A 24719-nucleotide genomic window follows, 5' to 3' on the forward strand; every position below is an offset into this window, starting at 1 on the left:
GGGCTCCTCAGTTTTATGCTTTGTGTGGAAGGAGGCACACATCCACTCATGCATTCTCATACATAGCTATGTTGGATGGAAGAAAAGAGGTCCCCGATGGGGTCCCTGGCATGTTCCCTTCTCACCCCACTATGTCGGCGGTGTTGTTAAGGTTGAGGTACTCATTGCGGGTACGGAGGCTGGAGCCACATGCCGTCTCCTTCACCATCCCTTATGCGGCTCTGGGAGAAGTGGGATCCTATGCGGTCATCCATGTGCTGGGACCGTGCTCCCTCCGCAGCCCCTGGTGGAACCTGCCGGACCGGAGCTTCTTCATCCCCAGGGACCGGGCCCTGCAACTTGAAGGTACTCTGTATCCTCATGTGGGGACTGTACAGGGGTCGCACCTGCTCCCTGGAAGCCGCGGTGGTTCCGTCCGTTATCTTTTCGGCGGACTTCCGCGCCGACCGTGCCTGCTTGTCGGGCGCGGCCTTAAATTTAGCCCCCGGCTTCGCCGCGGCCTAGTCCGAAAAATCCCGCCCCCAAGCCTGCCTGTCAGGGGTAAGGGCGGGATTACCGACAGAGGGCTGGAGCATCCTGCATGTCTCCCTCCCCCCTCATTGACCACTTGGGGACTCCAGATTCCCGCTCTCTGCTAGCGCCGCCCCCGACTCCACAACCCCCCCCCACCCCCCCACCCCCCCGAGAGCTCCGGCAGCCATTTTTAGCATTCTGCTGGTGGATGCTATTCAGCAGCAAGGCTCTGCAGCTCCGGGGGATCCACGACAGGGAATCTGGAGGACACACTCCGCTCGTGAGCGGTTGGTAAGCCACACCGGTCACCCGGTGCTGGTCCCCCTAAGGTGCCGGGATGGATATATATATATATCTCTATCTCTATCTCTATCTCTATCTCTATCTCTATCTCTATCTCTATCTCTATCTCTATCTCTATCTCTATCTCTATCTCTATCTCTATCTCTATCCTCTGGAAAGGCGGTATACCCTTTTCCCATATACCCTCAGTGGTCACTCTCCTAAGAGACAACAGCATGTCGTCCACAAGGAGCAAAGCTACTAAGGCACAGAATTTTTTTCGCGGCCTGTACCTCTTGTGGGGCTATGTTGCCTGCGGGATCCACCTACCCTCACTGTGATCAATGCTCGACTCCTGCCACGCTTGCTCAGCCGGAGCCTAGGGTAATTGTGGGCCCCTCGGCTCAGGTAGATCCCCCTGCTCCCCCTGAGCAGGCTGCAGGGACAGAGTCACCGGTGTTGGCCTCTTTCGCTGAGAAACTCTGTCACTTTCTCAATCCATTGCACAGTCTATGGACAAATGGTCATCTAAGCTGCTTGAGGCATTACAGTCCAGACCGGGCTCTTCACAGGCCCCGGTCCCTGTTAATTTGTCTCCTCCAGGCCCTTCTCGGTCCGCGCCGCAGCGCGCTCCCAGGATAGCCCCTAGGTCCCAGGCGGAGGACTCCTGTCCGGATCGCAGCCCCAGACCTGCTAAGCGGCCTCGCTGGGACTCTTCCCCGGCCTCCTCACGCTGCTCTGGATCCCAGTTTGAGGACTCTCAGGAAGACGAGGCGGACGTGGGAGCTCAGGGCTCTGACCCTGACTTCGCCCTTAACCTTGAAACCCCTGAGGGGGACGCCTTAGTAAATGATCTTATCTCGTCCATCAACCAGGTGTTGGATCTCTCTCCCCCGCCTCCACCTGTAGAGGAGTCGGCTTCTCAGCAGGAGAAACACCAATTTCGATTCCCCAAACGTACGCGCAATACGTTTTTTGATCACTCTAACTTCAGGGACGCTGTCCAGAAGCCCAGAGCGGTCCCGGACAAGCGCTTTGCTAAACGGCACACTGACACGCGTTATCCCTTTCCACCTGAAGTCGTTAAGGGCTGGGCACACTCTCCCAAGGTGGATCCTCCAGTCTCTAGATTGGCTGCTAGGTCCGTTGTGTCTGTTGCCGATGGCTCATCCCTGAAGGATGCCACTGACAGACAGAGCTCTTGGTGAAGTCTATTTATGAGGCCACGGGCGCGTCTTTTGCCCCGGCCTTTGCGGCTGTGTGGGCTCTCCAAGCAATCTTGGCATGTCTGACTGAGATTAATGCCGTCACGCGGAATTCTGCTCCACATGTTTCTTCCTTGACCTCTCAGGCATCAGCATTTTCGTCCTACGCCATGAACGCCGTCCTGGACTCCGCTAGCCGTACGGCTGTAGCATCCGCTAACTCCGTGGCAGTCCGCAGGGCCATGTGGCTGCGCGAATTGAAAGCAGACTCTGCTTCCAAAAGGTTCTTAACTGGTTTGCCTTTTTCTGGCGAACGTTTGTTTGGCGAACGGTTGGATGAGATTATTAAGGAATCCTCGGGAAAGGACTCCTCCTTACCCCAGTCCAAACCTAAGAGACCTCAGCAGAGAAAGATCCAATCGAGGTTTCGGTCCTTTCGTCCCTCCGCCAAGCCCCAATCCTCTTTGTCCAACCGGCCGGAGAAAGGCCAGAGGAACTCCTATGCGTGGCGGTCCAAGTCACGCCCCCAAAAGGCCGCAGGAGGCACTGCCTCCAAGACGGCCTCCTCATGACTCTCGACCTCATCTAGCCACATCCTCGGTCGGTGGCAGGCTCTCCCGCTTTGGCGACGCCTGGTGGCCACACGTTCAGGACCGATGGGTGAGAGACATTCTGTCTCATGGTTACAGGATAGAGTTCAGCTCTCGAACTACGGCTCGTTTTTTCAGAACCTCCCCACCCCCCGCACAGGCTGACGCACTTTTTCAGGCAGTGGACGCTCTGAAGACAGAAGGAGTTGTGATTCCCGTTCCCCTTTAGGAACGTGGTCGCGGATTTTACTCCAACTTGTTCATAGTGTCAAAAAAGGACGGGTCATTCCGTCCCGTTCTGGACCTCAAGCTGCTCAACAGACATGTGAAAACCAGACTGTTTCGGATGGAATCTCTCCGCTCGGTCATCGCCTCGATGTCACAAGGAGACTTCCTAGCATCGATCGACATCAAGGATGCTTATCTCCATGTGCCGATCGCACCCGAACATCAACGTTTCCTGCGTTTCGCCATTGGGGACGAACACCTCCAGTTCGTCGCATTGCCCTTCGGTCTGGCGACAGCCCCACGGGTTTTCACCAAAGTCGTGGCATCAGTAGTGGCGGTCCTGCACTCTCAGGGCCACTCGGTGATCCCATACTTGGACGATCTCCTAGTCAGGGCTCCTTCTCGGGTGTCGTGTCAACAAAGTCTTACCGTCACTCTGGCGACTCTCCAGCAGTTCGGGTGGATCATCAATTTCCCGAAATCCAAGTTGACGCCGACCCAATCACTGACTTACCTCGGGATGGAATTTCATACCCAGCCAGCGTTAGTCAAGCTACCGCGGGACAAACAGCTTTCTCTGCAGGCGGGGGTGCAGTCACTTCTTCGGAGTCAGTCACACCCCTTAAGGCGCCTCATGCACTTCCTGGGGAAGATGGTTGCAGCTATGGAGGCAGTGCCGTTCGCGCAATTCCATCTACGGCCACTCCAATGGGACATTCTTCGCAAATGGGACAAGAGTTCGACTTCCCTCGACAAGAACATCTCCCTTTCCCTTGCAACCAAAACATCACTTCAGTGGTGGCTCCTACCCACATCTCTGTCTCGGGGAAAATCCTTCCTCCCCCCCCCAACCTGGGCCGTGGTCACCACGGACGCGAGCCTGTCAGGTTGGGGAGCGGTTTTTCTCCACCACAGGGCTCAAGGAACCTGGACTCCAATAGAATCGTCCCTTCAGATCAATATTCTGGAGATAAGGGCAGTATATCTAGCCCTATTGGCTTTCCATCGGTGGCTGGAGGGCAGGCAGATCCGAATCCAGTCGGAGAACGCCACTGCCGTCGCCTACATCAACCACCAAGGCGGCACTCGCAGTCGTCAAGCCTTCCAGGAAGTCGGGCGGATTCTGCAGTGGGTGGAAGTCACAGGCTCCACCATCTCCGCAGTTCATATCCCGGGCGTGGAAAACTGGGAAGCAGATTTTCTCAGTCGTCAGGGCATGGACGCGGGGGAATGGTCTCTTTACCCAGACGTGTTTCGAGAGATCTGTCGCCGCTGGGGAACACCGGACGTCGATCTCATGGCGTCACGACACAACAACAAGGTCCCGGCCTTCATGGCACGGTCTCAGGATCACAGAGCTCTGGCAGCGGACGCTCTGGTCCAGGATTGGTCGCAGTTTCGACTGCCATATGTGTTCCCCCCCTCTGGCAATGCTGCCCAGAGTACTACGCAAGATCCGGTCTGACTGCTGTTGCGCCATTCTCGTCACTCCAGACTGGCCGAGGCGGTCGTGGTATCCGGATCTGTGGTATCTCACGGTGGGTCAACCGTGGGCACTTCCAGACCGCCCAGACTTGCTGTCACAAGGGCCGTTTTTCCATCTGAATTCTGTGGCCCTCAACCTGACTGTGTGGCCATTGAGTCCTGGCTCCTAGCGTCTTCAGGGTTATCTCAGGATGTCATTGCCACCATGAGACAAGCCAGGAAGCCAACGTCCGCCAAGATCTATTACAGGTCTTGGCAAATCTTCTTATCCTGGTGCTCTGATAACAGTTTTCCTCCTTGGCCGTTTGCTTTACCCACATTTCTTTCATTCCTACAATCTGGAATGGACAAGGGTTTGTCCCTCTGCTCTCTCAAGGGCCAAGTGTCGGCGCTCTCCGTGTTTTTTCAAAAGCGTCTATCCAGGCTTCCGCACGTTCCTGCAGGGGGTTTGCCACATGGTCCCACCTTACAAACGTCCGTTGGAACCTTGGGATCTTAACAGGGTTCTGACGGCTCTTCAAAAGCCGCCTTTTGAGCCGCTGCGGGATGTCTCTCTCTCCCGTCTTTCTCAGAAGGTGGCCTTCCTGGTGGCAGTTACATCACTTCGGAGAGTGTCTGAGCTTGCAGCGCTGTCATGCAAAGCCCCCTTCCTGGTTTTCCACCAGGATAAGGTGGTTCTGCGTCCTGTCCCGGAATTTCTCCCTAAGGTGGTATCCCCTTTTCATCTAAATCAGGATATCTCCTTACCTTCCTTTTTGCCCTAATCCAATTCACCAGTGTGAAAAAGATTTGCACTCTTTGGATCTAGTGAGAGCACTCCGGTTCTACGTGTCTCGCACGACGCCCCTGCGCCGTTCAGACGCGCTCTTTGTCCTTGTCGCTGGCCAGCGTAAGGGCTCTCAGGCCACCAAGTCAACCTTGGCTCGGTGGATCAAGGAACCGATTCTCGAGGCCTACCGTACTTCTGGGCTTCCACTTCCTTCAGGGTTGAAAGCCCATTCTACCAGAGCCGTAGGTGCGTCCTGGGCTTTGCGGCACCGGGCGACGGCTCAGCAGGTGTGTCAGGCAGCTACGTGGTCTAGTCTGCACACTTTCACGAAGCACTATCAAGTGCATACCTATGCTTCGGCAGATGCCAGTCTAGGTAGGAGAGTCCTCCAGGCGGCGGTTGCCCACCTGTAAGAGGGGGCCGTTTTCGGCTCTTTATTGAGGTATTCTTTTACCAACCCAGGGACTGCTCTTGGACGTCCCAATTGTCTGGGTCTCCCAATGGAGCGACAAAGAAAAAGGGAATTTTGTTTACTTACCGTAAATTCCTTTTCTTCTAGCTCCTATTGGGAGACCCAGCACCCGCCCCTGTACCCTTCGGGCTGGTTGTTCTTTTGTGTACACATGTTGTTGATGTTGATTTGTTCTTTTGGTTCATGGTCTTCAGTTCTCCGAACATCCTTCGGATTGAATTTACCTTAGACCAATTTATAAGTTTTCTCCTTCCTGCTTTTGCACCAAAACTGAGGAGCCCGTGGTCCACGGAAGGGTGTATAGGCAGAGGGGAGGGGTTACACTTTTTTAAAAGTGTAATACTTTGTGTGGCCTTCGGAGGCAGAAGCTATACACCCCAATGTCAATTGTCTGGGTCTCCCAATAGGAGCTAGAAGAAAAGGAATTTACGGTAAGTAAACAAAATTCCCTTTTTTTTTTCTCCCTGCAGCTGCAATTCCAAGTAGACTTCTGCATGGGTTTAAAAAGCAATTTGCCTCCAGCGTACCACTATAGCTGCTGTCAGAAGTGGTATGTTAGTTTTGTACTGGCAGATTCTTTAACCTTCAATTAGTCACTCCAAAATACTTACCCTATTGGTCTCGTGGGGTTTCTGTGGCACGTGTAATCTATGCTGTCTTGTGATGCTTTGAGGAGGGAGGAGCGTCCGAGTTAGGATGCTACCAAAAAGGAAATATGATGAAAACAAACTCTCGATGTTACATGGTCCTTACTTAACTAATGGTTAAAAAATACTTGCATTAAAAATATTTCCATGTGTGTTAATATAATCACCTATCTGCGTTCTGCTCCTCTTCTCAGTGACGTCACCGCTCTTCAGTCTCTGTGGATCACTCTGTCATCTGTGTCTGAGCCACACATTGCTTTTACACTGTAAGTCTATGAAATCTCGTTCTGAGGTTCCATAGACTTACATTATAAAAGTGATTTCTTGGCATCTGGGTCCTGGAGAGTGCAGAGTGACCCAGAGAGTCTGAAGATTGGTGATGTCACCGAGAAGAGGAGCAGAACAGAGTTGGATCCCAGAGAAGACAATGATAGGTGAGGGTACACACACACACACACACACACACACACACACACACACACACACACACACACACACACACACACACACACACACACACACACACACACACACACACACACACACACACACACCTTCTTTAAGGACTTGTGGCACAAACCATTATCACCTTTCCACAGTGTAGCTGATAAGTGTATGATCACAGGAGCACCCCACAGATAACAGGGTTCCTAAAGATCCCATTGTATCTGGATTGATCGGTCACGTGTGTAAACGCCCCTCAAGTCATCTCTTTGGGATGCACTGAGCAGCCATGTTTGTCGGTCCTGTGAAACAATGGCTTGTAACAGATTCCCCTTAAATCCGGTGGGATGTGTAAATTGGTCGTGTACATTGACCTTTTCTTGTTTTGATAAGATCAATTTCTGTAATGGAGTAAGGGCTGGGTCGGACATCGCTTCCTGTGGCCGCCATGTTGGAAGTCCTCTCGCTTTTCCTTATAAAATTGAAATAGAGGACAATTCTAAAACATTACTTTTCTTCTGATTTTCCCACAGCTTCGGTTTAATTTGGATGTCCTCACAAACCCGACTAATTTAGCCGCCCAGTACACAAACCCCTCCCCCATCGTAATAGAGAAGCTTTCCACACCCCAGAACAGATACACCGACCACTTAGCGGCTGTAAACCTGCTCCAGAATTCCCGTTCTCCTGTGCTGAGTGTCGTCTCTGAGGAACGGTTGAACCTCGCTGTCCAGCTTGCAAAGCGGGATGTCAAGCGGAAGCATTTACGACACAAGGTGGTGTCTAAAGAGCAGACACATCCCAAATCCAATGGGTTGTCAGACAGCACTGACATGGGTCAGAGGAAGAGGGCGAGCAGAGAGGCGGAGGGGAACAGCTCACTACATCCTGAAGTGACCAGATCTGGGGCCAGAGTGTATGTGTACACCCCAGATCGAAGCAAGATGGACACGGGCGTCTCAGACTCTCCACCGACCCAGGATCCTGGACCTGGAGAAGGCCCTATAAAAGGAATGGACCCCAGCGAGCACGAGGTGAAGCGGCTCCAGAAAGACCTGCACTCTTACATGCAGAAAATTGAAGAACTTGCTAAGAAAGGTCAGCACAGATTAATGTTTTGCTGGATTATACAAAAATGGCGCATATAAAGCAGCTGCCTAAAATACTTCCACCTTCCAGCTGCTCCATATGTGAAGAGATCCTCTTCACTGGGTCATCTCAGTGTAGAGAAGGATGGATGCTCTGTTTTTTTTTTTTTTGTTTTTTTTTTAATGGATGCATATTATGTGTATAAATAAAATGCAAATAAACTGCTCCAAATTCTGCATGAGACCTGAATAGTTAAAAGTATTTATTTATGATACATGACCTTTATGTTTTCTGTTATTTTCTGACCTCTTCCAGAACGCCACAGAGACTTGTTAGATCCATTAGAAGAAGTCCGAGGCCGCATACGTCAGCAGGAGCGAGCCGCTCGCTCGGCCCGGATGCTCTACGTCTTACAGCAGCAGGTAATGGCATCTACAGGTGGAGCTGAGAAGTGTTCAGCGGAGGATGGTAATAACCATGAGCAATCATGACTCTGTGCAATACGTTCAGGTGGTTTTCGTCAGTTTTGGTAATATTACAGGGGTTGTCCATTCATAACATTATACTATACCGATATAGTATCAGATCGGTAGGGATCCAACTTCTGGCTCTCTCAACAAAAGCTGTTTTTAGCATTTGTGATGGCCGGATGTAAACAATGACTGTAACCGAGCAGCTCCGCTCCATTCACTTTGCAGTGGCTGCTTTTGGATGCTGCAGCTCAGCTTCTAGTGAAGTGAATAGGATCTGAGCTGCAGTCTATGGAGCGGTATTGTTTGGATACGTGCATGTTTGATTTGCAGCTTACACTGGAACTGAAAACCACTCATCCTGGGATTGTCGGAGCCTGCATCAATCATTATCCTAAGCCCGAAGAATCCGTTAAAGGTAGTCTATCACCAGTTTTTTGCTGCCTACTTTAATTGTCTCTACTTTATGCTGCTAAGACCCTGATTCCAGCCACGTGTCAGTTACTGAGCTGCTTAGTGTAGTTTTGATAATCTACTGCTGATTAAACAGTGATTTTTATCATTGGAGGACTACTTGGCGTGCTGCAGGTAGTCCAGCATAATCATGAGCTCTGTATAACTGCTAGATCTGCAGCAGAGAAAACATTGATTTTATCAAAATGACAGAAAACAGCTCAGTAAGTGACACATCGCTGTCAATACATTATGCTGCTCTCAGATGACAGAGCAAAACCTGGAGACAGATTCCCTTTAACTGTATCACACTGATCTAGAACGTGAATGGAATTTGCACCTGAAATGTAAACTTGCATTTTCAATATTTACAGCAATAGTTGAGTTCATGTGTTAATTAATTTCAGTGTGCTGATGCATCCTGTATGTACAGTTGTGCTCAAAAGTTTACATACCCTGGCAGATTTTTTTGCTTTCTTGGCCTTATTTTCAGAGAATATGAATGATAACACAAATTCTCCCCCCCCCCATGGTTAGTGGTTGGTTGAAACCATTTATTGTTTAACTACTGTGTTTTTTCTCTTTTTAAATCCTAATGACAACCAAAAACATCCAATTGATCCTGATCAAAAGTTCACATACCCTGGTGATTTTGGCCTGATAACATGCACAGAAGTTGACACAAATGGGTTTGAATGGCTAATAAAGGTAACATTCTCTCCTGTGACCTGTTTGCTTGTAATCCGTGTTTGTGCATAAAAGCTGAGCTAGTTTCTGGGATCCAGACACTCTTGCATCTTTCATCCAGCCACTGACGTTTGTGAGCCATGGGGAAAGCAAAAGAATTGTCAATGGATCTATGGGAAAAGATAGTTGAACTGTATAAAACAGTAAAGGGATACAGATATCCAAGGAATTGATAATGCCAGTCAGCAGTGTTCAAACTGTGATTTAATAAATGGAAAATCAGGGGTTCTGTAAAAACCAAACCACGATCTGGTAGACCAACAAAAATTTCGGCAATAATTACCAGGAAAATTGTTTGGGATGCAAAGAAAAACCCACAAATAACATGAGCTGAAATACAGGACTCACTGAAAACTAGCGGTGTGGCTGTTTTAAAGATGCACAATAAGGAGGCACTTGAAGAAAAATGGACTGCATAGTTGAGTTGCCAGAAGAAATCAATTACTGCGCAAATGCCACAAAGTATCTCAACTACAATACACCAAACAGCACAGAGACAAGCCTCCAAACGTCTGGAACAAGGTAATTTGAAGTGATGAGACCAAAATCGACCTTTTTGGCCATAAGTGTTACATTTGGAGAGGTGTCAAAAAGGCCTATGATGAAAAGAACACCATTCCTACTGTAAAGCACGGAGGTGGATCGCTGATGTGGGGATGTGTGCGCTACAAAGGCACAGGAAACTTGGCCAAAGTTGAAGGAAAGATGCAGCACGTTATCATCAAATACTGGAGGCAAAGTTGCACTCATCAGCCCGGAAGCTGCGCATGGGACGTACCTGGACGTTCCAATATGACAACGATCTAAAACATAAGGCAAAGTCTACCTGTCATTGGCTACAGCAGAACAAAGTGAAGGTTCTGGAGTGGCCATCTCAGTCTCCTGAACTCAATATCATTGAGCCACTCTGGGAGAACTGAAGTGCGCAGTTAATGGAAGAAAGCCCAGGATTTACAGGAACTGGAGGCTTTTGCCAAGAAGAATGGCCAGCTTTACCATCTCAGAAAATAAAGCGCCTCATCCACAACTACCACAAAAGACTTCAAGCTGTCATTGATGTTACAGGGGGCAATACACAGTATTAAGAACTGGGGTATGTGAACTCTTGATCAGGGTCAGTTGGATGTTTTTGGTTGTGATTTTATGATTTAAAAAGATTAAACCCAGTAGTTTGACAATAAATGGCTTCATCCAACCACTAACAATGAGTGGAGACAGATTGTTGTGTTATCATTCATATTCTCTGAAAAAAAGGCCAAGAAAGCAAAAAAAACTGCCGGGGTATGAAAACTTTTGAGCACAACTGTATATCATTTAATTCTAAAAATGTGCAGGTCCTGGTGTGTTTGTTTTTTTTTTTTTTTTTTTTTTTTTTTTTTTTTCATCTTGATGGCGATACTGTAACTTTCATGTTTTAATAGGTGAAAGAAATTCAAGAGGATTTAGAGAAGCTGAGCCCCCAGAAAATTAAACACGCAAAGAAGGTAAGTAGAGCGGAGACTGACATGTACGCTGGGGTGGTCAAGCTTTAGGATTGGGGCCCACACAAATGAGCATTGTACCACTTCTGTTTGTAAAGTTTTCCTTTAACCTATCGAGGTCACGCTTATTTTCTGTGTACTAATGAGTTTTTTCTTTTATTTTTCCGTCACAATATGAAATTTATAGCTTTAGTTTGAGGTAGAGCTAACATATATTAAAAAGCTTGCATTTTGTTTTGCTTGAGGAGGGAATTGGAAAGAACTGCACCTCGCTCAAACATTGATTTTTTTTTATTTTTTTTTTTTTGTGGTATAAATGACTTTACTATATTTTCTATGTTGGTATGTGTATAACGATATCAAATGCATAGATTTTATTTATTTATTTTTTCTTTAATTATTTTTGTGTAACCTCATTGAGAGGTGTAACTTGCCTTTAGGGCATTTGACCTTCTAATAATAAATAATAATAATATTATTTATTATGTTTTATTTCTATAGCGCCAACATATTCCGCAGCGCTTTACAATTAAAGAGGGGACATGTATAGACAATATGCGACAATACAAAATAACAAAATTAAGATACCAGGAGGAGTGAGGGCCTTGCTCGTAAGCTAAAGGTCCAGTCACACTAAGCAACTTACCAGCGATCCCAACAACGATAGGGATCGCTGGTAAGTTGCTAGGAGGTTGCTGGTGAGATGTCACACTGCGACGCTCCAGCGATCCCACCAGCAACCTGACCTGGCAGGGATCGCTGGAGCGTCGCTACACAAGTTGCTGGTGAGCTCACCAGCAACCAGTGACCAGCCCCCAGCGCAGCGTGGAAGATGCTGCGCTTGGTAACTAAGGTAAATATCGGGTAACCAACCCGATATTTACCTTGGTTACCACCGCACGGAGCTACACGTGCAGAGAGCAGGGAGCAGCGCACACTGAGCGCTGGCTCCTTGCTCTCCTAGTTACAGCACACATCGGGTTAATTAACCCGATGTGTGCTGCAGCTAAATGTGCACAGAGCAGGGAGCAGCGCACAATGCTTAGCGCTGGCTCCTTGCTCTCCTAGTTACAGCACACATCGGGTTAATTAACCCGATGTGTGCTGCAGCTAAATGTGCACAGAGCAGGGAGCAGCGCACAATGCTTAGCGCTGGCTCCTTGCTCTCCTAGTTACAGCACACATCGGGTTAATTAACCCGATGTGTGCTGCAGCTAAATGTGCACAGAGCAGGGAGCAGCGCACAATGCTTAGCGCTGGCTCCTTGCTCTCCTAGTTACAGCACACATCGGGTTAATTAACCCGATGTGTGCTGCAGCTACATGTGCACAGAGCAGGAGCCGGCACTGACAGTGAGAGTGGAGGAGGCTGGTATCGAAGGTAAATATCGGGTAACCAAGGACAGGGCTTCTTGGTTACCCGATGTTTACATTGGTTACCAGCCTCTGCAGAAGCCGACTTCTGCTGCCTGCACATTCAGTTGTTGCTCTCTCGCTGTCACACACAGCGATCTGTGGTTCACAGCGGGACAGCAACAACTAAAAAATGGCCCAGGACATTCAGCAACAACCAACGACCTCACAGCAGGGGCCAGGTTGTTGCTGGATGTCACACACAGCAACATCGCTAGCAACGTCACAAAAGTTGTTCGTTAGCAGCGATGTTGCTAGCGATGTTGCTTAGTGTGACGGGGCCTTTACAGTCTATGAGGAAATAGGGGAGGCACAAAAGATGAATGGTGATTGTTTAATCCCTACTGTAACACATTGTATAGCGGTGTACTGTGCCTATAAGTGATGTATGGCCTTTAGCCCCTGCCTATGGCATATACACATAGTGGACCTATGGGTCCTTTTTCTATGCTGACAGGTACAGTTGCAATCCATTGGTACTTTTTGGGATGCTTCTGGGGTCATTAGTAACCCCCTCTGTCTGACTGCATGAGTGCGGTTGTAACAGTTGACTTCAGCGCTGTATTTCCAGGATAGGAGTTCTCTGATCATGGCCAATGCAGCCTTGTATCGGCTGTAATATTCGCCTTACACCCACTGCTGATGATGCGGGCACAGATAGTGAGCTGTACATTTATGGTGCCAGTGTCCTATTTGAAGCAAAGGCGTTAAGATGGGGATATAAGAATAGTTGATATTATAGACCTCCTACAGTCTTTCTCCCTCCTATCAGACTCGTGCCATGTCTCGACTGGCAGCTGTTCACCGAGGAGCCATCCGCGCCCTGCAGATGTTTATTGCACAGATGAATGAACGCGGCGAGCAGCAGATTCCCTCCTTCTATAAGGAGCTCGGACACATCATCCGCCAGTTATCTCTCTGCACCGCGAAGCTGGAAACCGGAGGCGATCCCGCTGCCTCCAGTCTAATTATCTCTATTCTCCAGCGGGTGGAGGTAAATGCAGATGTCCATTGTATGATATCTGTATAATTTTATAGTCTGTCTACTGGTATTTTTTATTTCTTTAAAAGCCAAGTGGCCACTGAGCTTCCATTTTTCCATCCCTTTTCTTTCACCCAGGACTTGGATGTTCTTCTTGAAGCTAAAATATCTTCAGATGCAAGAAAGCCATTGTCGGATGCGGCTGCAAATAAAACTCCTCCGGTCCTAAAGGTTTCAAGAAATGCTGCATCACCTGATAGAGAGGCTCGTTACCCCCAACCTGTCCATAAAGAAATAAAGCCTTGGGAGGAGAGTCGCTCACATGTGAATAGACGTCTTGTGGTTGGTGAGTGATCAGTCTCCTTAGCTTCACACATTAGATTTCTAATCTCGAATTAGAAAACTTTGTTGCAGGTGTTATAAGTGCTCATTTCTGGAGGTGTACGCCAGTCTACGGGAACGTAATATGTTGTAAAATAAAAACTACAAACACAACAACCTTTACTAAACGATATGCACCAAACATTGCTAGGTATGATGACTTGGTATAACACAGGGAGACTTTGTAATTTATGAGTTACTAGCTGTAGCACCCGGCGTTGCCCGGGATAGTAACTGTGTCTCTGTCTCTGTCTCTGTCTCTCTCTTCTCCCCCCCTGCCCTGGGTCACATGGGGTGTCTGTGCAAAGTTCCGTGATTGTAAATGCGACGGTGCAAATTCCTATAGCGGACATACATACACTGAGCTTTATATATTAGATAGATTCCCCCTTAGTAAACCTTACTCCTCTCATTAAATGGGGGCACTTATCTGGTAATCTGTATTTTTCTCACTTGATTTTAGTATTTTTTAATTCAGAATGCTTCCACCCTTGTACTGGAAAGCAATTTCCTGCTCATAAGCTAACAATCTAGGCGGAAATAAGGGAGGCACAAAAGGAAAATGGTAGAAAGTGCTGGTGTTGTATGGTCCAGCCATCAATTATAATAGGGGATTCAAATAACGCTGCATAAACCAGTCAGCAGCCAGAATATGTACAAGTGCTGGTACAGAGGACTATTAAGTGCATGGATGGTGTAAACAGATGATACGAGGGACCAGGTTTCGGAGTAATTTTGGGAATAATTAGAAAAGTGAGGTGAAGCGATAGGCCAGTCTCAAGAAATGTGTTTTCTCTATCGCTTTCGTTGGGGGACACAGGACCATGGTGTATGCTGCTGTGACTAGGAGGCTGACACTAAGTAGACATAAAAAAAGTTAGCTCCTCCCTGGCAGTGTACACCCTGAGCCGGAGGCGGGACTATGCCAGTTTTTTGCTTAGTGTCGTAGGAGGCTGATGTGGGCCCATATCTCTGTGGGCCAACCTCAGCCTAGGCTATTGCTTTTTTCCGTTTTTTTCGTGCTATACGGCGCCGCTCAGCCTTCTCATCTCTTCTAGGTTTTTTGTCTCTTCTGCAGGGTTAAAGTCCCTGCATCAGAGAGAACCCTCGCCTTCTCCTTCCCCCACGGGGTACCATCCCCAGGGTTGTCTGAGGGCTCAAGACGCCAGGCCCTATCCCCCTCCTGCCCCATGGTACCACCCCAGGGGCTCCTTGGGGACCGACATGGTTAATTTTTAAGGGCACGCACTCCCCGTCGACCCCTATGGTACCGTCCCAAAGGGTGCTTCTGGTGGAGGCGACGAGGGATCTCTGCTAACCAGGACCCGATGTCAATCGCAGGCTGCAGCGCAGGAGCGCTCACAGCACCAGGCCTCCCCCAGCGTTCTTCCTCCTACCCTGGGCCCAGGCAGTGGATTTCTTCAGGCAGCGCAGGAGCGCTCTGCAGCGTTCCCCCAAGCTCCCCAGCGCTTGCCCCCCCCCCCCTTGGTGTCTCCCAGTGGCAGACTGGACTCACCGGCAGCCGCAGCATCAGAGAATGGGGCCGTGGATCAGAGCGACGCCGCCAGGACGCAGGTAGGATCTTCTCCAGCAGCGCTGCGCTCCCGGCGGCCGCTCACTAATTTAGCTCCCGGCTTCGGGCCTACCTCGGGCCGGTGCGCTCCGCCCCCTGTTTGCGCGCTGCGTTTTTCCGGCCACGCCCCCCTCGACTTCTGCCCGGAGACAGCCAGCTCAGTGCTGCAGCACGCCCCCATTCCTCCCAGCGTCCCCTACGATGCAGAATCCAGGGAGAGGATCTCAGCTGCAGCGCAGGAGCGCTCAGCAACACCAGCCTCCCCAGCGTTCACAGGGGATCGTGGTTACACAGCGCAGGAGCACTCAGCAGTTCGGCAACTCTCCAGCAGGCAGGATGGGACCGAGGATCACAGCGACACCGGCAGAACGCAGGTAAGACTTCTCAGCGCTGCGCTCCTGGCGGGCCGCCCACTAATCTAGTCCCCTGCTTCGGCCTACCTCAGACCATCAGGCCTCCGCTTCCCCGTGTTGCTCGTGTGTTTTTTTTCCCAAGCATGACCCCTGCAGGTCCTGCTCGGTCCCAAGCCGGCCAGCCCCCCTACTGCAAAAAAAAAAAAAAAAAAATGAAGGGCTGCTTTTCTTCTTCAGCAATGCTGCCCCCGCAGGTGCTGAGACCTCTGCGGACCTGGGTGGGACACAGGACCTGGGTGAGTCGTGCTCCTGCTTAGGAACAGACGATATCTCTTTTTAATTTTTTTTTTTTTTTTTTTTTTTTCCCATTTTCTCCTGTCTCCCCCCTAGTGTCACTAGTGTTTTTTTTCTAAGCACCTTATAGCTTCGCCCCCCGCTCGGCTTGCACCCCATGTCACCGCCAGCACCCGAGCTCCGCTGCGCCCCCTTATCCGGAGGGGCAGACCCTCTATCCCAGTCTGTGGACTCTCTCTCCAGGGCGTCTAGGACCATCGCGCAGGCGTTGCAGTCGCTTCCTGCGCCCGGCCATGCTCCCCCGGTCCAGCTGGCTCTGGACAACAGTCGGTCTGATCCAGACCCTACCACTGGAGCGCAGAAGAGGACCTGCTGGGCCTCCTCTCAAGCCCTCCCGGAGATCTCCATCACCTCCAGGCCCCGAGTGTTCCTCGGCCCCGAGACCGGCCGACCCTTTTTTCAGGGGAAGAGTCGGATGCAGCCTCGATGCTGATTCCAGATCAGAGGGCTGATGTCAGAGGTAGGGTGGATAGTCCGGCCAAAGCGGTAAGTCATACGCTAGAGCTCCAGACGGACTCTGTGGATACCTAGTGCTTGCATGTCTCCTTAAAACAGGTTAAGCGGGCACACAGGCAATTCGGTGACCATCCAGTCGTCGCTGAAATTCTATACAAGCACAGACAACCGGTCAAGATATTCAACAAGGGTAAGTCGTTTGATTTTCTTTTTCCCCCTTCCTGAGGCTCTCAGGAAGGAATAGGCAGGCTCGCCTATGGTCGCCCTGCTGTTTTTTTCCAGCGGTCATCTTCCAGTACTATCTCTCCCGCACGGGTCATCGCTCCGAGACGCCACAGATCAAAACACCGGGAGAGTTGCCCGTTCAGTTCTTCTTCAGACGGCAGACACGGTACTCCTACTGCTCTCGCCGCCATCTAGCTGGCAGCATCCATGATGTCCGGGTCCGATAACCTCCACAGCGGGTTCTTTGCGCAAGATCGAGCAATCTGGAGTTCACAACCTGGCACACAGTTTGCTCTAACTGGTGAGTACATACTCATCGCATCTGTGTCAGCAGCTTACCGCCCAGTGAAAGCGGCTAGCAGCACAGGGACCATCTGTCGGGCGATCTGGCTCAGAGCCTAGTATGTGGACGCGGCTTCTAGGATATCAGTTACAGCCCTCCCCTGTACAAGAGGTCGTTTGTTTGGGGACTGGCTGGATCAGGTTATCGACGAGATCACGGGAGCTTCGGTTCCACACGCACAAGAAAACCAGGTCCCCGCAGAAGAACTGGTAGATTCCGTACCTCAACGCATGCCTTTTTCTGGCGTTTCTCAGCCACGCCAGCCATCGACGACTACGTCCGGATCACAGTGCTACCCCGCAAGATGACTTTGTCGTTGCGCGCGGGCGCAGACCAGGTGGAGGGAGGGGGCGCCTGTCTCATCTCAATCACGTCTGGCGGACTTGGATCTCGGACGCCTGGGTCGGAGAGATGCTGGACTCAGGGTACATAATAGTTTTTCAGCAGGTCTATCGTCGGACTTACAGGTCGCACCTAATTTGCCAACAGCACAGATGTTCCTGCGTCTTGCAATAGCAGACGTTCATTTTTGGTGATTCCGTATCTGGTCGCCTGGTTGATCAGGGGTTCTTCTTTTTGACGACTGTCTCCTAAGTGTTCAGATCACCATCGATATCCTGTCCCGACTCGGCTAGCTCATCAATCGGAAGATGCCCTCTCTGGCCCTGGCCAGCAGGATTACCTGTTTAGGCATGGAGATTGATACCATCCAAGGACGTGTGTCCCTCCAAAGAGACCTCCAGATCCTCCGTCACTCCAAGCCGGAGAGCCCTCAGTCGGATGGTGGCGGCAATAGAGGCGGTTCCGTTTGCCGCTTCCACCTTCGTCTCCTTCATGCTGACTTGGCCGAACAGATGGGCAATTCTCTATTCACCTTGAATTGCAAGATACAACTGACTCGGAGAACCCGCCGCTCGCTTTTATAGTGGACCAGCGGCCCTCATCGGTCCAGTGGAATGTCTTTCATACCAGTACACTGGCAGGCAGTCACCACCGAGACCAGTCTTCTGACTGGAGAGCGGTGTTCCGAAACACACGGCTCACGGTCGGTGGTCCTCCCAGGAGAGCCGTCTGCCTATCAATTTTTGTTTAGGGATCAGAGTTTTTTTTCTTCAAGCCCTACAGATTTTTTTCAGCCCTTCATACAAGAATCGCCATCCAGAATCCAGTCGGTCATCACCTGGGCGGAACAAGGAGCGTCATGGCGATGACCTAGGTGAAGAAGATCTTACAGTGGGCATAGCCTCACCACTCCAGATTTTGTCCGCAATCATTTTCCCCGCCGTGGAGAATTGGACAGCAGACTATATCAGCAAGGTCTGGCGGCAGGCGAATGATCCCTCAACAGAGAGGCTTTCGAATGGATCTGCCTCAGATGAGATATTCCGAATGTGGACCTGATGGCTTTTCGATTCCACAATCAAGTCACAAGAGTCCTCAAGAAACTCAGAGCAGAGGGCATCCCAGTGACTCTCATTGCCATGGATTGACCCAGGCAAGCGTTGTTCGCAGAACTCACGCAGCTCATCAGACACCCCTTGGTGGCTTCCAGATCGTCTGAACCTCCCTGTCGCAAAGTCCTCTCTGCCATCAATATTCAGGGGTTCTCAATTTGACTGCATGGCTGTGGAACCATGGCTACTAGCCCAGGCAGGCTTTACCCCACAGGGGTTACAGACCATGGTCAGAACTCAGAAGCCTCCGTCTTCAAACATCTACTACCGCACCGGAAAGGCCTCCTTTCAAGAGTGTGAGGTCAACGTCAACTCATCTACACTGGATCTCTCACTCCCAGGGTTACTGGCCTTCCTACACTCAGGCTTACAGGCGGGTCTCTCGCCAGCAACCTTCAAAGGGCAGGTGTCGGCTCTATCTCTCTTTTCCAGAGAAATCTTGCAGCTCGGCCGCAAGTCAGGACGTTCATCCAAGGAGTCGTCCATCTGGCACCACTAGATCGTTCCCCGCTAGAACCATGGGACCTCCAGCTTGGCTCTAGGGTCTCGTCAATTAGCTCAGTTCGATCCTCAATCTCACGCCTATCCGGGAAGGTGGCTTGGTTGAGGACAGTCACTTCAACCGGAGGAAGGTCTGCTCTGTCAGCACTCTCATGCGGGTCATTTTTTTTTTTCTTGTTTTTTTTCACCAAGACGAGATTGTTTGGCACCCGTCTCAGGTTTTTTCTTCAGCGCTCTATTGGGAGACCCAGACGATTGGGGTATAGCTACTGCCCTCTGGAGGCCACACAAAGCACTACATCAAAAGTGCAAGGCCCCTCCCCCTCTGGCTATACCCCCCCCGTGATATCACGGGTTCTCCAGTTTTAGCTTTGTGTGCGAAGGAGGTCAGACATTCCATGCATAGCTCCACAGATTTTAGTCAGCAGTAGCTGCTGACTATTTCGGATGGAAGAAAAGAGGACACATATAGTGTCCCCAGCATGCTCCCTTCTCACCCCTGGATGGTGTTGTAAGGTTGAGGTACCTATTGCTGGTACAGGGCTGGAGCCTGACATGCTGTTTTCCTTCCACATCCCCTGGTAGGGCTCTGTGGAAGTGGGATCCTGCCGGCCTCTCAGCTCTGATGCCGGGCTCCATCCACAGACCCATTAGAACCTGATGGATTCGGAGCAGGAGTACGATCAGGGACAGGCCCTGCATCATACAGGTACTCTGTGTCCCCGGCAGGCACACACACTCCGGGCTGGCTGGGTGTTGTAGTGCGCCGGGGACCGCAACGTTGGAGTTAGTGTCCCTACAGATTACTGGGGGATTTTTTGTGTATGGGAACGCAGCGCCGACCCCCTCTGGACCGGGCGGCGCTGCTGTGACTTGTGGTGCGCCGGGGATCCGCCGTCCGCGCTTTTACGGCGGCGGCGGTTATAAATTGAGTCCCCGGCTTTTTGGGCCTAGGACGCCGGCAGCTCCGATTTGTTCCCGCCCCCACCCTGTCATTCAGGGTAGGGGAGAGACGCTGTTCGCTAGCAGCGACGAGGGCTGGAGCCTGATTTACATGCTCCAGCCCTCACACTAGGCACAGAGGGAAGCAGGCTTCCCGCTCTTAGCCAGGAACGCCCAGGGCCCGCCCCCCTTCCTCTCAGGACGCCGGCAGCCATTACATACAGTCTGGCTGGAGGAAGGACGCAAGGCTCGGGGAGACCTGGACTAGGGGCTATCTGGCGACCACACACCCGCTTTTTAAGCGGGCGGTAAGCGATTTTTCTGTGCTGGTCCCTCTAGTGCCTCACGGTGTATCGGTGTACTGTGTACAGATATATAGATATTGTTTTTCTTGCACTGTGAGGTCGCTTCTGGCTGCTCTCCCAGATCACTCTGTGGAAGCAGCAACATGCCATCCTCAAAACGCAAGGCGGCCAAGGCCAGGGCTGTGTGTACTGCGTGTGCTGCATGTGGGGCTGATCTACCAGCAGGCTCCCATTGTGTGCAATGCTCCGACCCGGTGCTGCTTCGCCAGCCGGAGTCAGGAGAGGTAGTGACCCAGGCTGAGACGCTTGTAAGTTCTGCCCCGGTGACAGGGACAGACTTTGCAGTTTTTGCTGATAATATGTCTCTGTCTATGGCAAAAATCCTTGAAACCTTGCAATCTATGCATGGGGCTCAGTCTTTGGGCACGGCGAGGCCTCTGTCCTCAGGTCCCCCTCACTTGGAATTAATCCAGCCCACAGGGGGGTCCCCGGCTTCACAGGCCGAGGATTATGACTCAGATGATAGCCCCAGCCACCCTAAGCGAGCTCGCTGGGAAAGACCCTCGACGTCATCACACTGCTCAGGGTCTCAGCGCAATCAGTCTCCCTGTGATGTGTCTGATGAGAGTGATCAGGAATCCATTCCTGGAACCCCTCTCAACCTGGATACCCCTGATGGGGATGCCATGGTAAACGACCTTATCTCAGCCATCAATAGGCTGTTGGATATTTCTCCCCCAGCCCCTTCAGCAGAAGAGGCAGCGGCAGAGCAGGAGAAGTTTCGTTTCCTTTATCCCAAGCGTAAATTGAGTGCTTTCTTGGATCACTCTGATTTCAGAGAATCAATCCAGAAGCACGACGCTCACCCAGAAAGGCGTTTCTCTAAACGATCTAAAGATACGCGTTTCCCTTTCCCCCCTGAGGTGGTCAAGCGCTGGACACAGTGTCCAAAGGTAGACCCCCCGATTTCCAAACTCGCAGCTAGGTCCATAGTGGCAGTGGAGGATGGCGCTTCACTTAAAGATGCCAATGACAGACAGATGGACCTTTGGTTAAAATCTGTCTATGAAGCTATCGGCGCGTCGTTTGCTCCGGCATTCGCAGCCGTATGGGCACTCCAGGCTATTTCAGCTGGCTTAGCAAAAGTGGATGCTATCATACATCCAGCAGTGCCGCAAGTGGCGCATCTTACCACGCAGATGTCGGCGTTTGCGTCTTACGCTATCAATGCGGTCCTAGAATCTACCAGTCGCACCTCAATGGCGTCCGCCAATTCGGTAGTTTTGCGCAGAGCCTTGTGGTTAAAGGACTGGAAAGCAGATGCTGGTTCCAAAAAATGTTTAACCAGTTTGCCTTTATCTAGAGAGAGACTGTTTGGCGAGCCATTGGCTGATATCATTAAGCAGTCCAAGGGTAAAGACTCCTCTTTACCACAACCCAGAACAACCAAACCTCAGCAGAAAAAGTGGCAGCAGAGGTTTCAGTCCTTTCGAGGTTCGGGCAAGACACCATTTACCTCGTCCAAAGGGACTCAGAGGACGCAAAGAAACTCAGATTCGTGGCGGACTCACACACGCCCCAAGAAAGCAAATGGAGGTACCGCTTCCAAAGCGGCTACCTCATGACTTCCAGCCCCCTCCCTCCGCATCGCCGGTCGGGGGCAGGCTCTCCCGCTTTTCCGGCATTTGGATGTCACAGGTCAAAGACCGATGGGTGACGGACATTTTGTCTCGCGGGTACAGAATCGAGTTCAATTCTCGTCCTCCAGCTCGGTTCTTCAGAACCTCCCCACATCCAGACCGAGCAGATGCTCTGCTGCAGGCGGTGGACTCCCTAAGAGCGGAAGGAGTGGTGATCCCAGTCCCTCCTCAGGAACAAGGGCAAGGGTTTTACTCCAATCTCTTTGTGGTTCCAAAAAAGGACGGCTCGTTCCGTCCTGTTCTGGACCTAAAACGGCTCAACAATCATGTGCACGCCAGGAAGTTCCGGATGGAAACCCTGCGTTCTGTCATTGCCTCAATGTCCAGAGGAGACTTCCTTGCCTCAATAGACATCAAAGATGCTTATCTCCACGTGCCAATTGCTACAGAACATCAACGTTTTCTACGTTTTGTGATAGGAGACGACCATTTTCAGTTCGTAGCTCTGCCATTTGGTCTGGCGACAGCTCCACGGGTCTTCACCAAGGTCATGGCGGCGGTGGTAGCAGTCTTGCACTCGCAGGGACACTCGGTGATCCCTTACCTAGACGATTTATTGGTCAAAGCTCCCTCTCAAGAGGCATGTCAGCACAGCCTGAATGCTACGCTGGAGACCCTACAGTCTTTCGGATGGATCATCAACTTTCCAAAGTCGATCCTATCACCGACTCAATCACTAACGTATCTTGGCATGGAGTTTCATACTCTAGCAGCGATAGTGAAGCTTCCGCTGAACAAGCAGCGGTCACTACAGACAGGGGTGCAATCTCTTCTGCAGGGCCAGTTGCATCCCTTGCGGCGCCTCATGCATTTCCTAGGGAAGATGGTGGCAGCCATGGAAGCAGTTCCCTTTGCGCAATTTCATCTGCGCCCACTTCAATGGGACATTCTCCGCCAATGGGACGGGAAGTCAACGTCACTGGACAGGAAAGTCTCGCTTTCCCAGACGGCCAAGGACTCCCTACAATGGTGGCTCCTTCCCACCTCATTGTCTCAGGGAAGATCCTTCCTGCCCCCATCCTGGGCAGTAGTCACGACAGATGCGAGTCTGTCAGGGTGGGGAGCGGTATTTCTCCACCACAGGGCTCAGGGGACGTGGACTCCGCAGGAGTCCACCCTTCAGATCAATGTTCTGGAGATCAGAGCAGTGTATCTTGCTCTACTGGCCTTCCAACAGTGGCTGGAAGGGAAGCAGATCCGAATCCAATCGGACAACTCCACAGCGGTGGCATACATCAACCACCAAGGAGGGACGCGCAGTCGGCAAGCCTTCCAAGAAGTCCGGCGCATTCTAATGTGGGTGGAGGACACAGCATCCACCATATCCGCGGTTCACATCCCAGGCGTAGAAAACTGGGAAGCAGACTTCCTCAGTCGCCAGGGCATGGACGCAGGGGAATGGTCCCTTCACCCGGACGTGTTTCAGGAAATCTGTCGCCGCTGGGGAGTGCCGGACGTCGACCTAATGGCATCCCGGCACAACAACAAGGTCCCGGCATTCATGGCGAGGTCGCGCGATCAAAGAGCTCTGGCGGCAGACGCCTTGGTTCAAGATTGGTCGCAGTTTCAGCTCCCATACGTGTTTCCGCCTCTGGCGCTCTTGCCCAGAGTGCTACGCAAGATCAGATCCGAGTGCAGCCGCATCATACTCGTCGCTCCAGACTGGCCGAGGAGGTCGTGGTATCCGGATCTGTGGCATCTCACGATCGGTCGACCGTGGTCACTGCCAGACCGACCAGACTTACTGTCCCAAGGGCCGTTTTTCCATCAGAATTCTGCGGCCCTGAACCTGACTGTGTGGCCATTGAGTCCTGGATCCTAGCATCTGCAGGATTATCTCAAGGAGTCGTTGCCACAATGAGACAAGCTAGAAAGTCGAATTCGGCTAAGATCTACCACAGAACGTGGAAGATTTTCTTATCCTGGTGCTCTGCTCAGGGAGTGTCTCCCTGGCCATTTGCATTGCCCAAGTTTCTTTCCTTCCTGCAATCGGGGTTAGAAAAGGGCTTGTCGCTCAGCTCCCTTAAAGGGCAAGTTTCGGCACTATCCGTGTTTTTTCAGAAGCGTCTAGCACGTCTTTCTAAGGTGCGCACGTTCCTGCAGGGGGTCTGTCATATTGTGCCCCCGTACAAGCGGCCGTTAGATCCATGGGATCTGAACAGGGTACTAGTTGCTCTCCAGAAGCCGCCCTTCGAGCCTCTGAAGGAAGTTTCCTTTTCTCGGCTGTCACAGAAAGTGGCGTTTCTTGTTGCGATCACATCGCTTCGGCGAGTGTCTGAGCTGGCAGCTCTGTCATCCAAGGCTCCCTTCCTGGTGTTCCACCAGGACAAGGTAGTGCTGCGCCCTATTCCGGAGTTTCTCCCTAAGGTCGTATCCTCTTTTCATCTTAATCAGGATATATCCTTGCCTTCTTTTTGTCCTCATCCGGTTCACCGGTATGAAAAGGACTTACGTTTGCTAGATCTGGTGAGAGCACTCAGAATCTACATTTCCCGCACGGCGCCCATGCGCCGTGCCGATGCACTTTTTGTCCTTGTCGCTGGTCCGCGCAAGGGGTTGCAGGCTTCTAAAGCCACCCTGGCTCGATGGATCAAAGAACCAATTCTAGAGGCCTACCGTTCTGCGGGGCTTCCGGTTCCTTCAGGGCTAAAAGCCCACTCAACCAGAGCCGTGGGTGCGTCCTGGGCATTTCGTCACCAGGCTTCGGCTCAACAGGTGTGCCAGGCAGCTACCTGGTCCAGTCTGCACACTTTCACCAAGCATTATCAGGTGCATACCTATGCTTCGGCGGATGCCAGCTTAGGTAGAAGAGTCCTGCAGGCGGCAGTGACACCCCCGTAGGGGAGGGCTGTTTTGCAGCTCT

General features: G+C 51.2%; 1 protein-coding gene across 1 annotated transcript in view; it reads left to right on the forward strand.

Annotated features, from left to right (window-relative positions):
- Positions 1 to 24719, forward strand: part of KIAA0753 (KIAA0753 ortholog) — a 164617-nt gene that overhangs the window by 1545 nt on the left and 138353 nt on the right. The window contains exons 2-6 of the mRNA XM_075335277.1: positions 7169 to 7733; positions 8040 to 8146; positions 10816 to 10878; positions 13060 to 13281; positions 13408 to 13615. Coding sequence (XP_075191392.1) covers positions 7169 to 7733; positions 8040 to 8146; positions 10816 to 10878; positions 13060 to 13281; positions 13408 to 13615 — 1165 coding nt within the window. The remainder of the gene's footprint in view (positions 1 to 7168; positions 7734 to 8039; positions 8147 to 10815; positions 10879 to 13059; positions 13282 to 13407; positions 13616 to 24719) is intronic.

Source organism: Anomaloglossus baeobatrachus, chromosome 2, assembly GCF_048569485.1.
Source record: "Anomaloglossus baeobatrachus isolate aAnoBae1 chromosome 2, aAnoBae1.hap1, whole genome shotgun sequence".
In the NCBI taxonomy this organism is placed as follows: Eukaryota; Metazoa; Chordata; class Amphibia; order Anura; family Aromobatidae; genus Anomaloglossus; species Anomaloglossus baeobatrachus.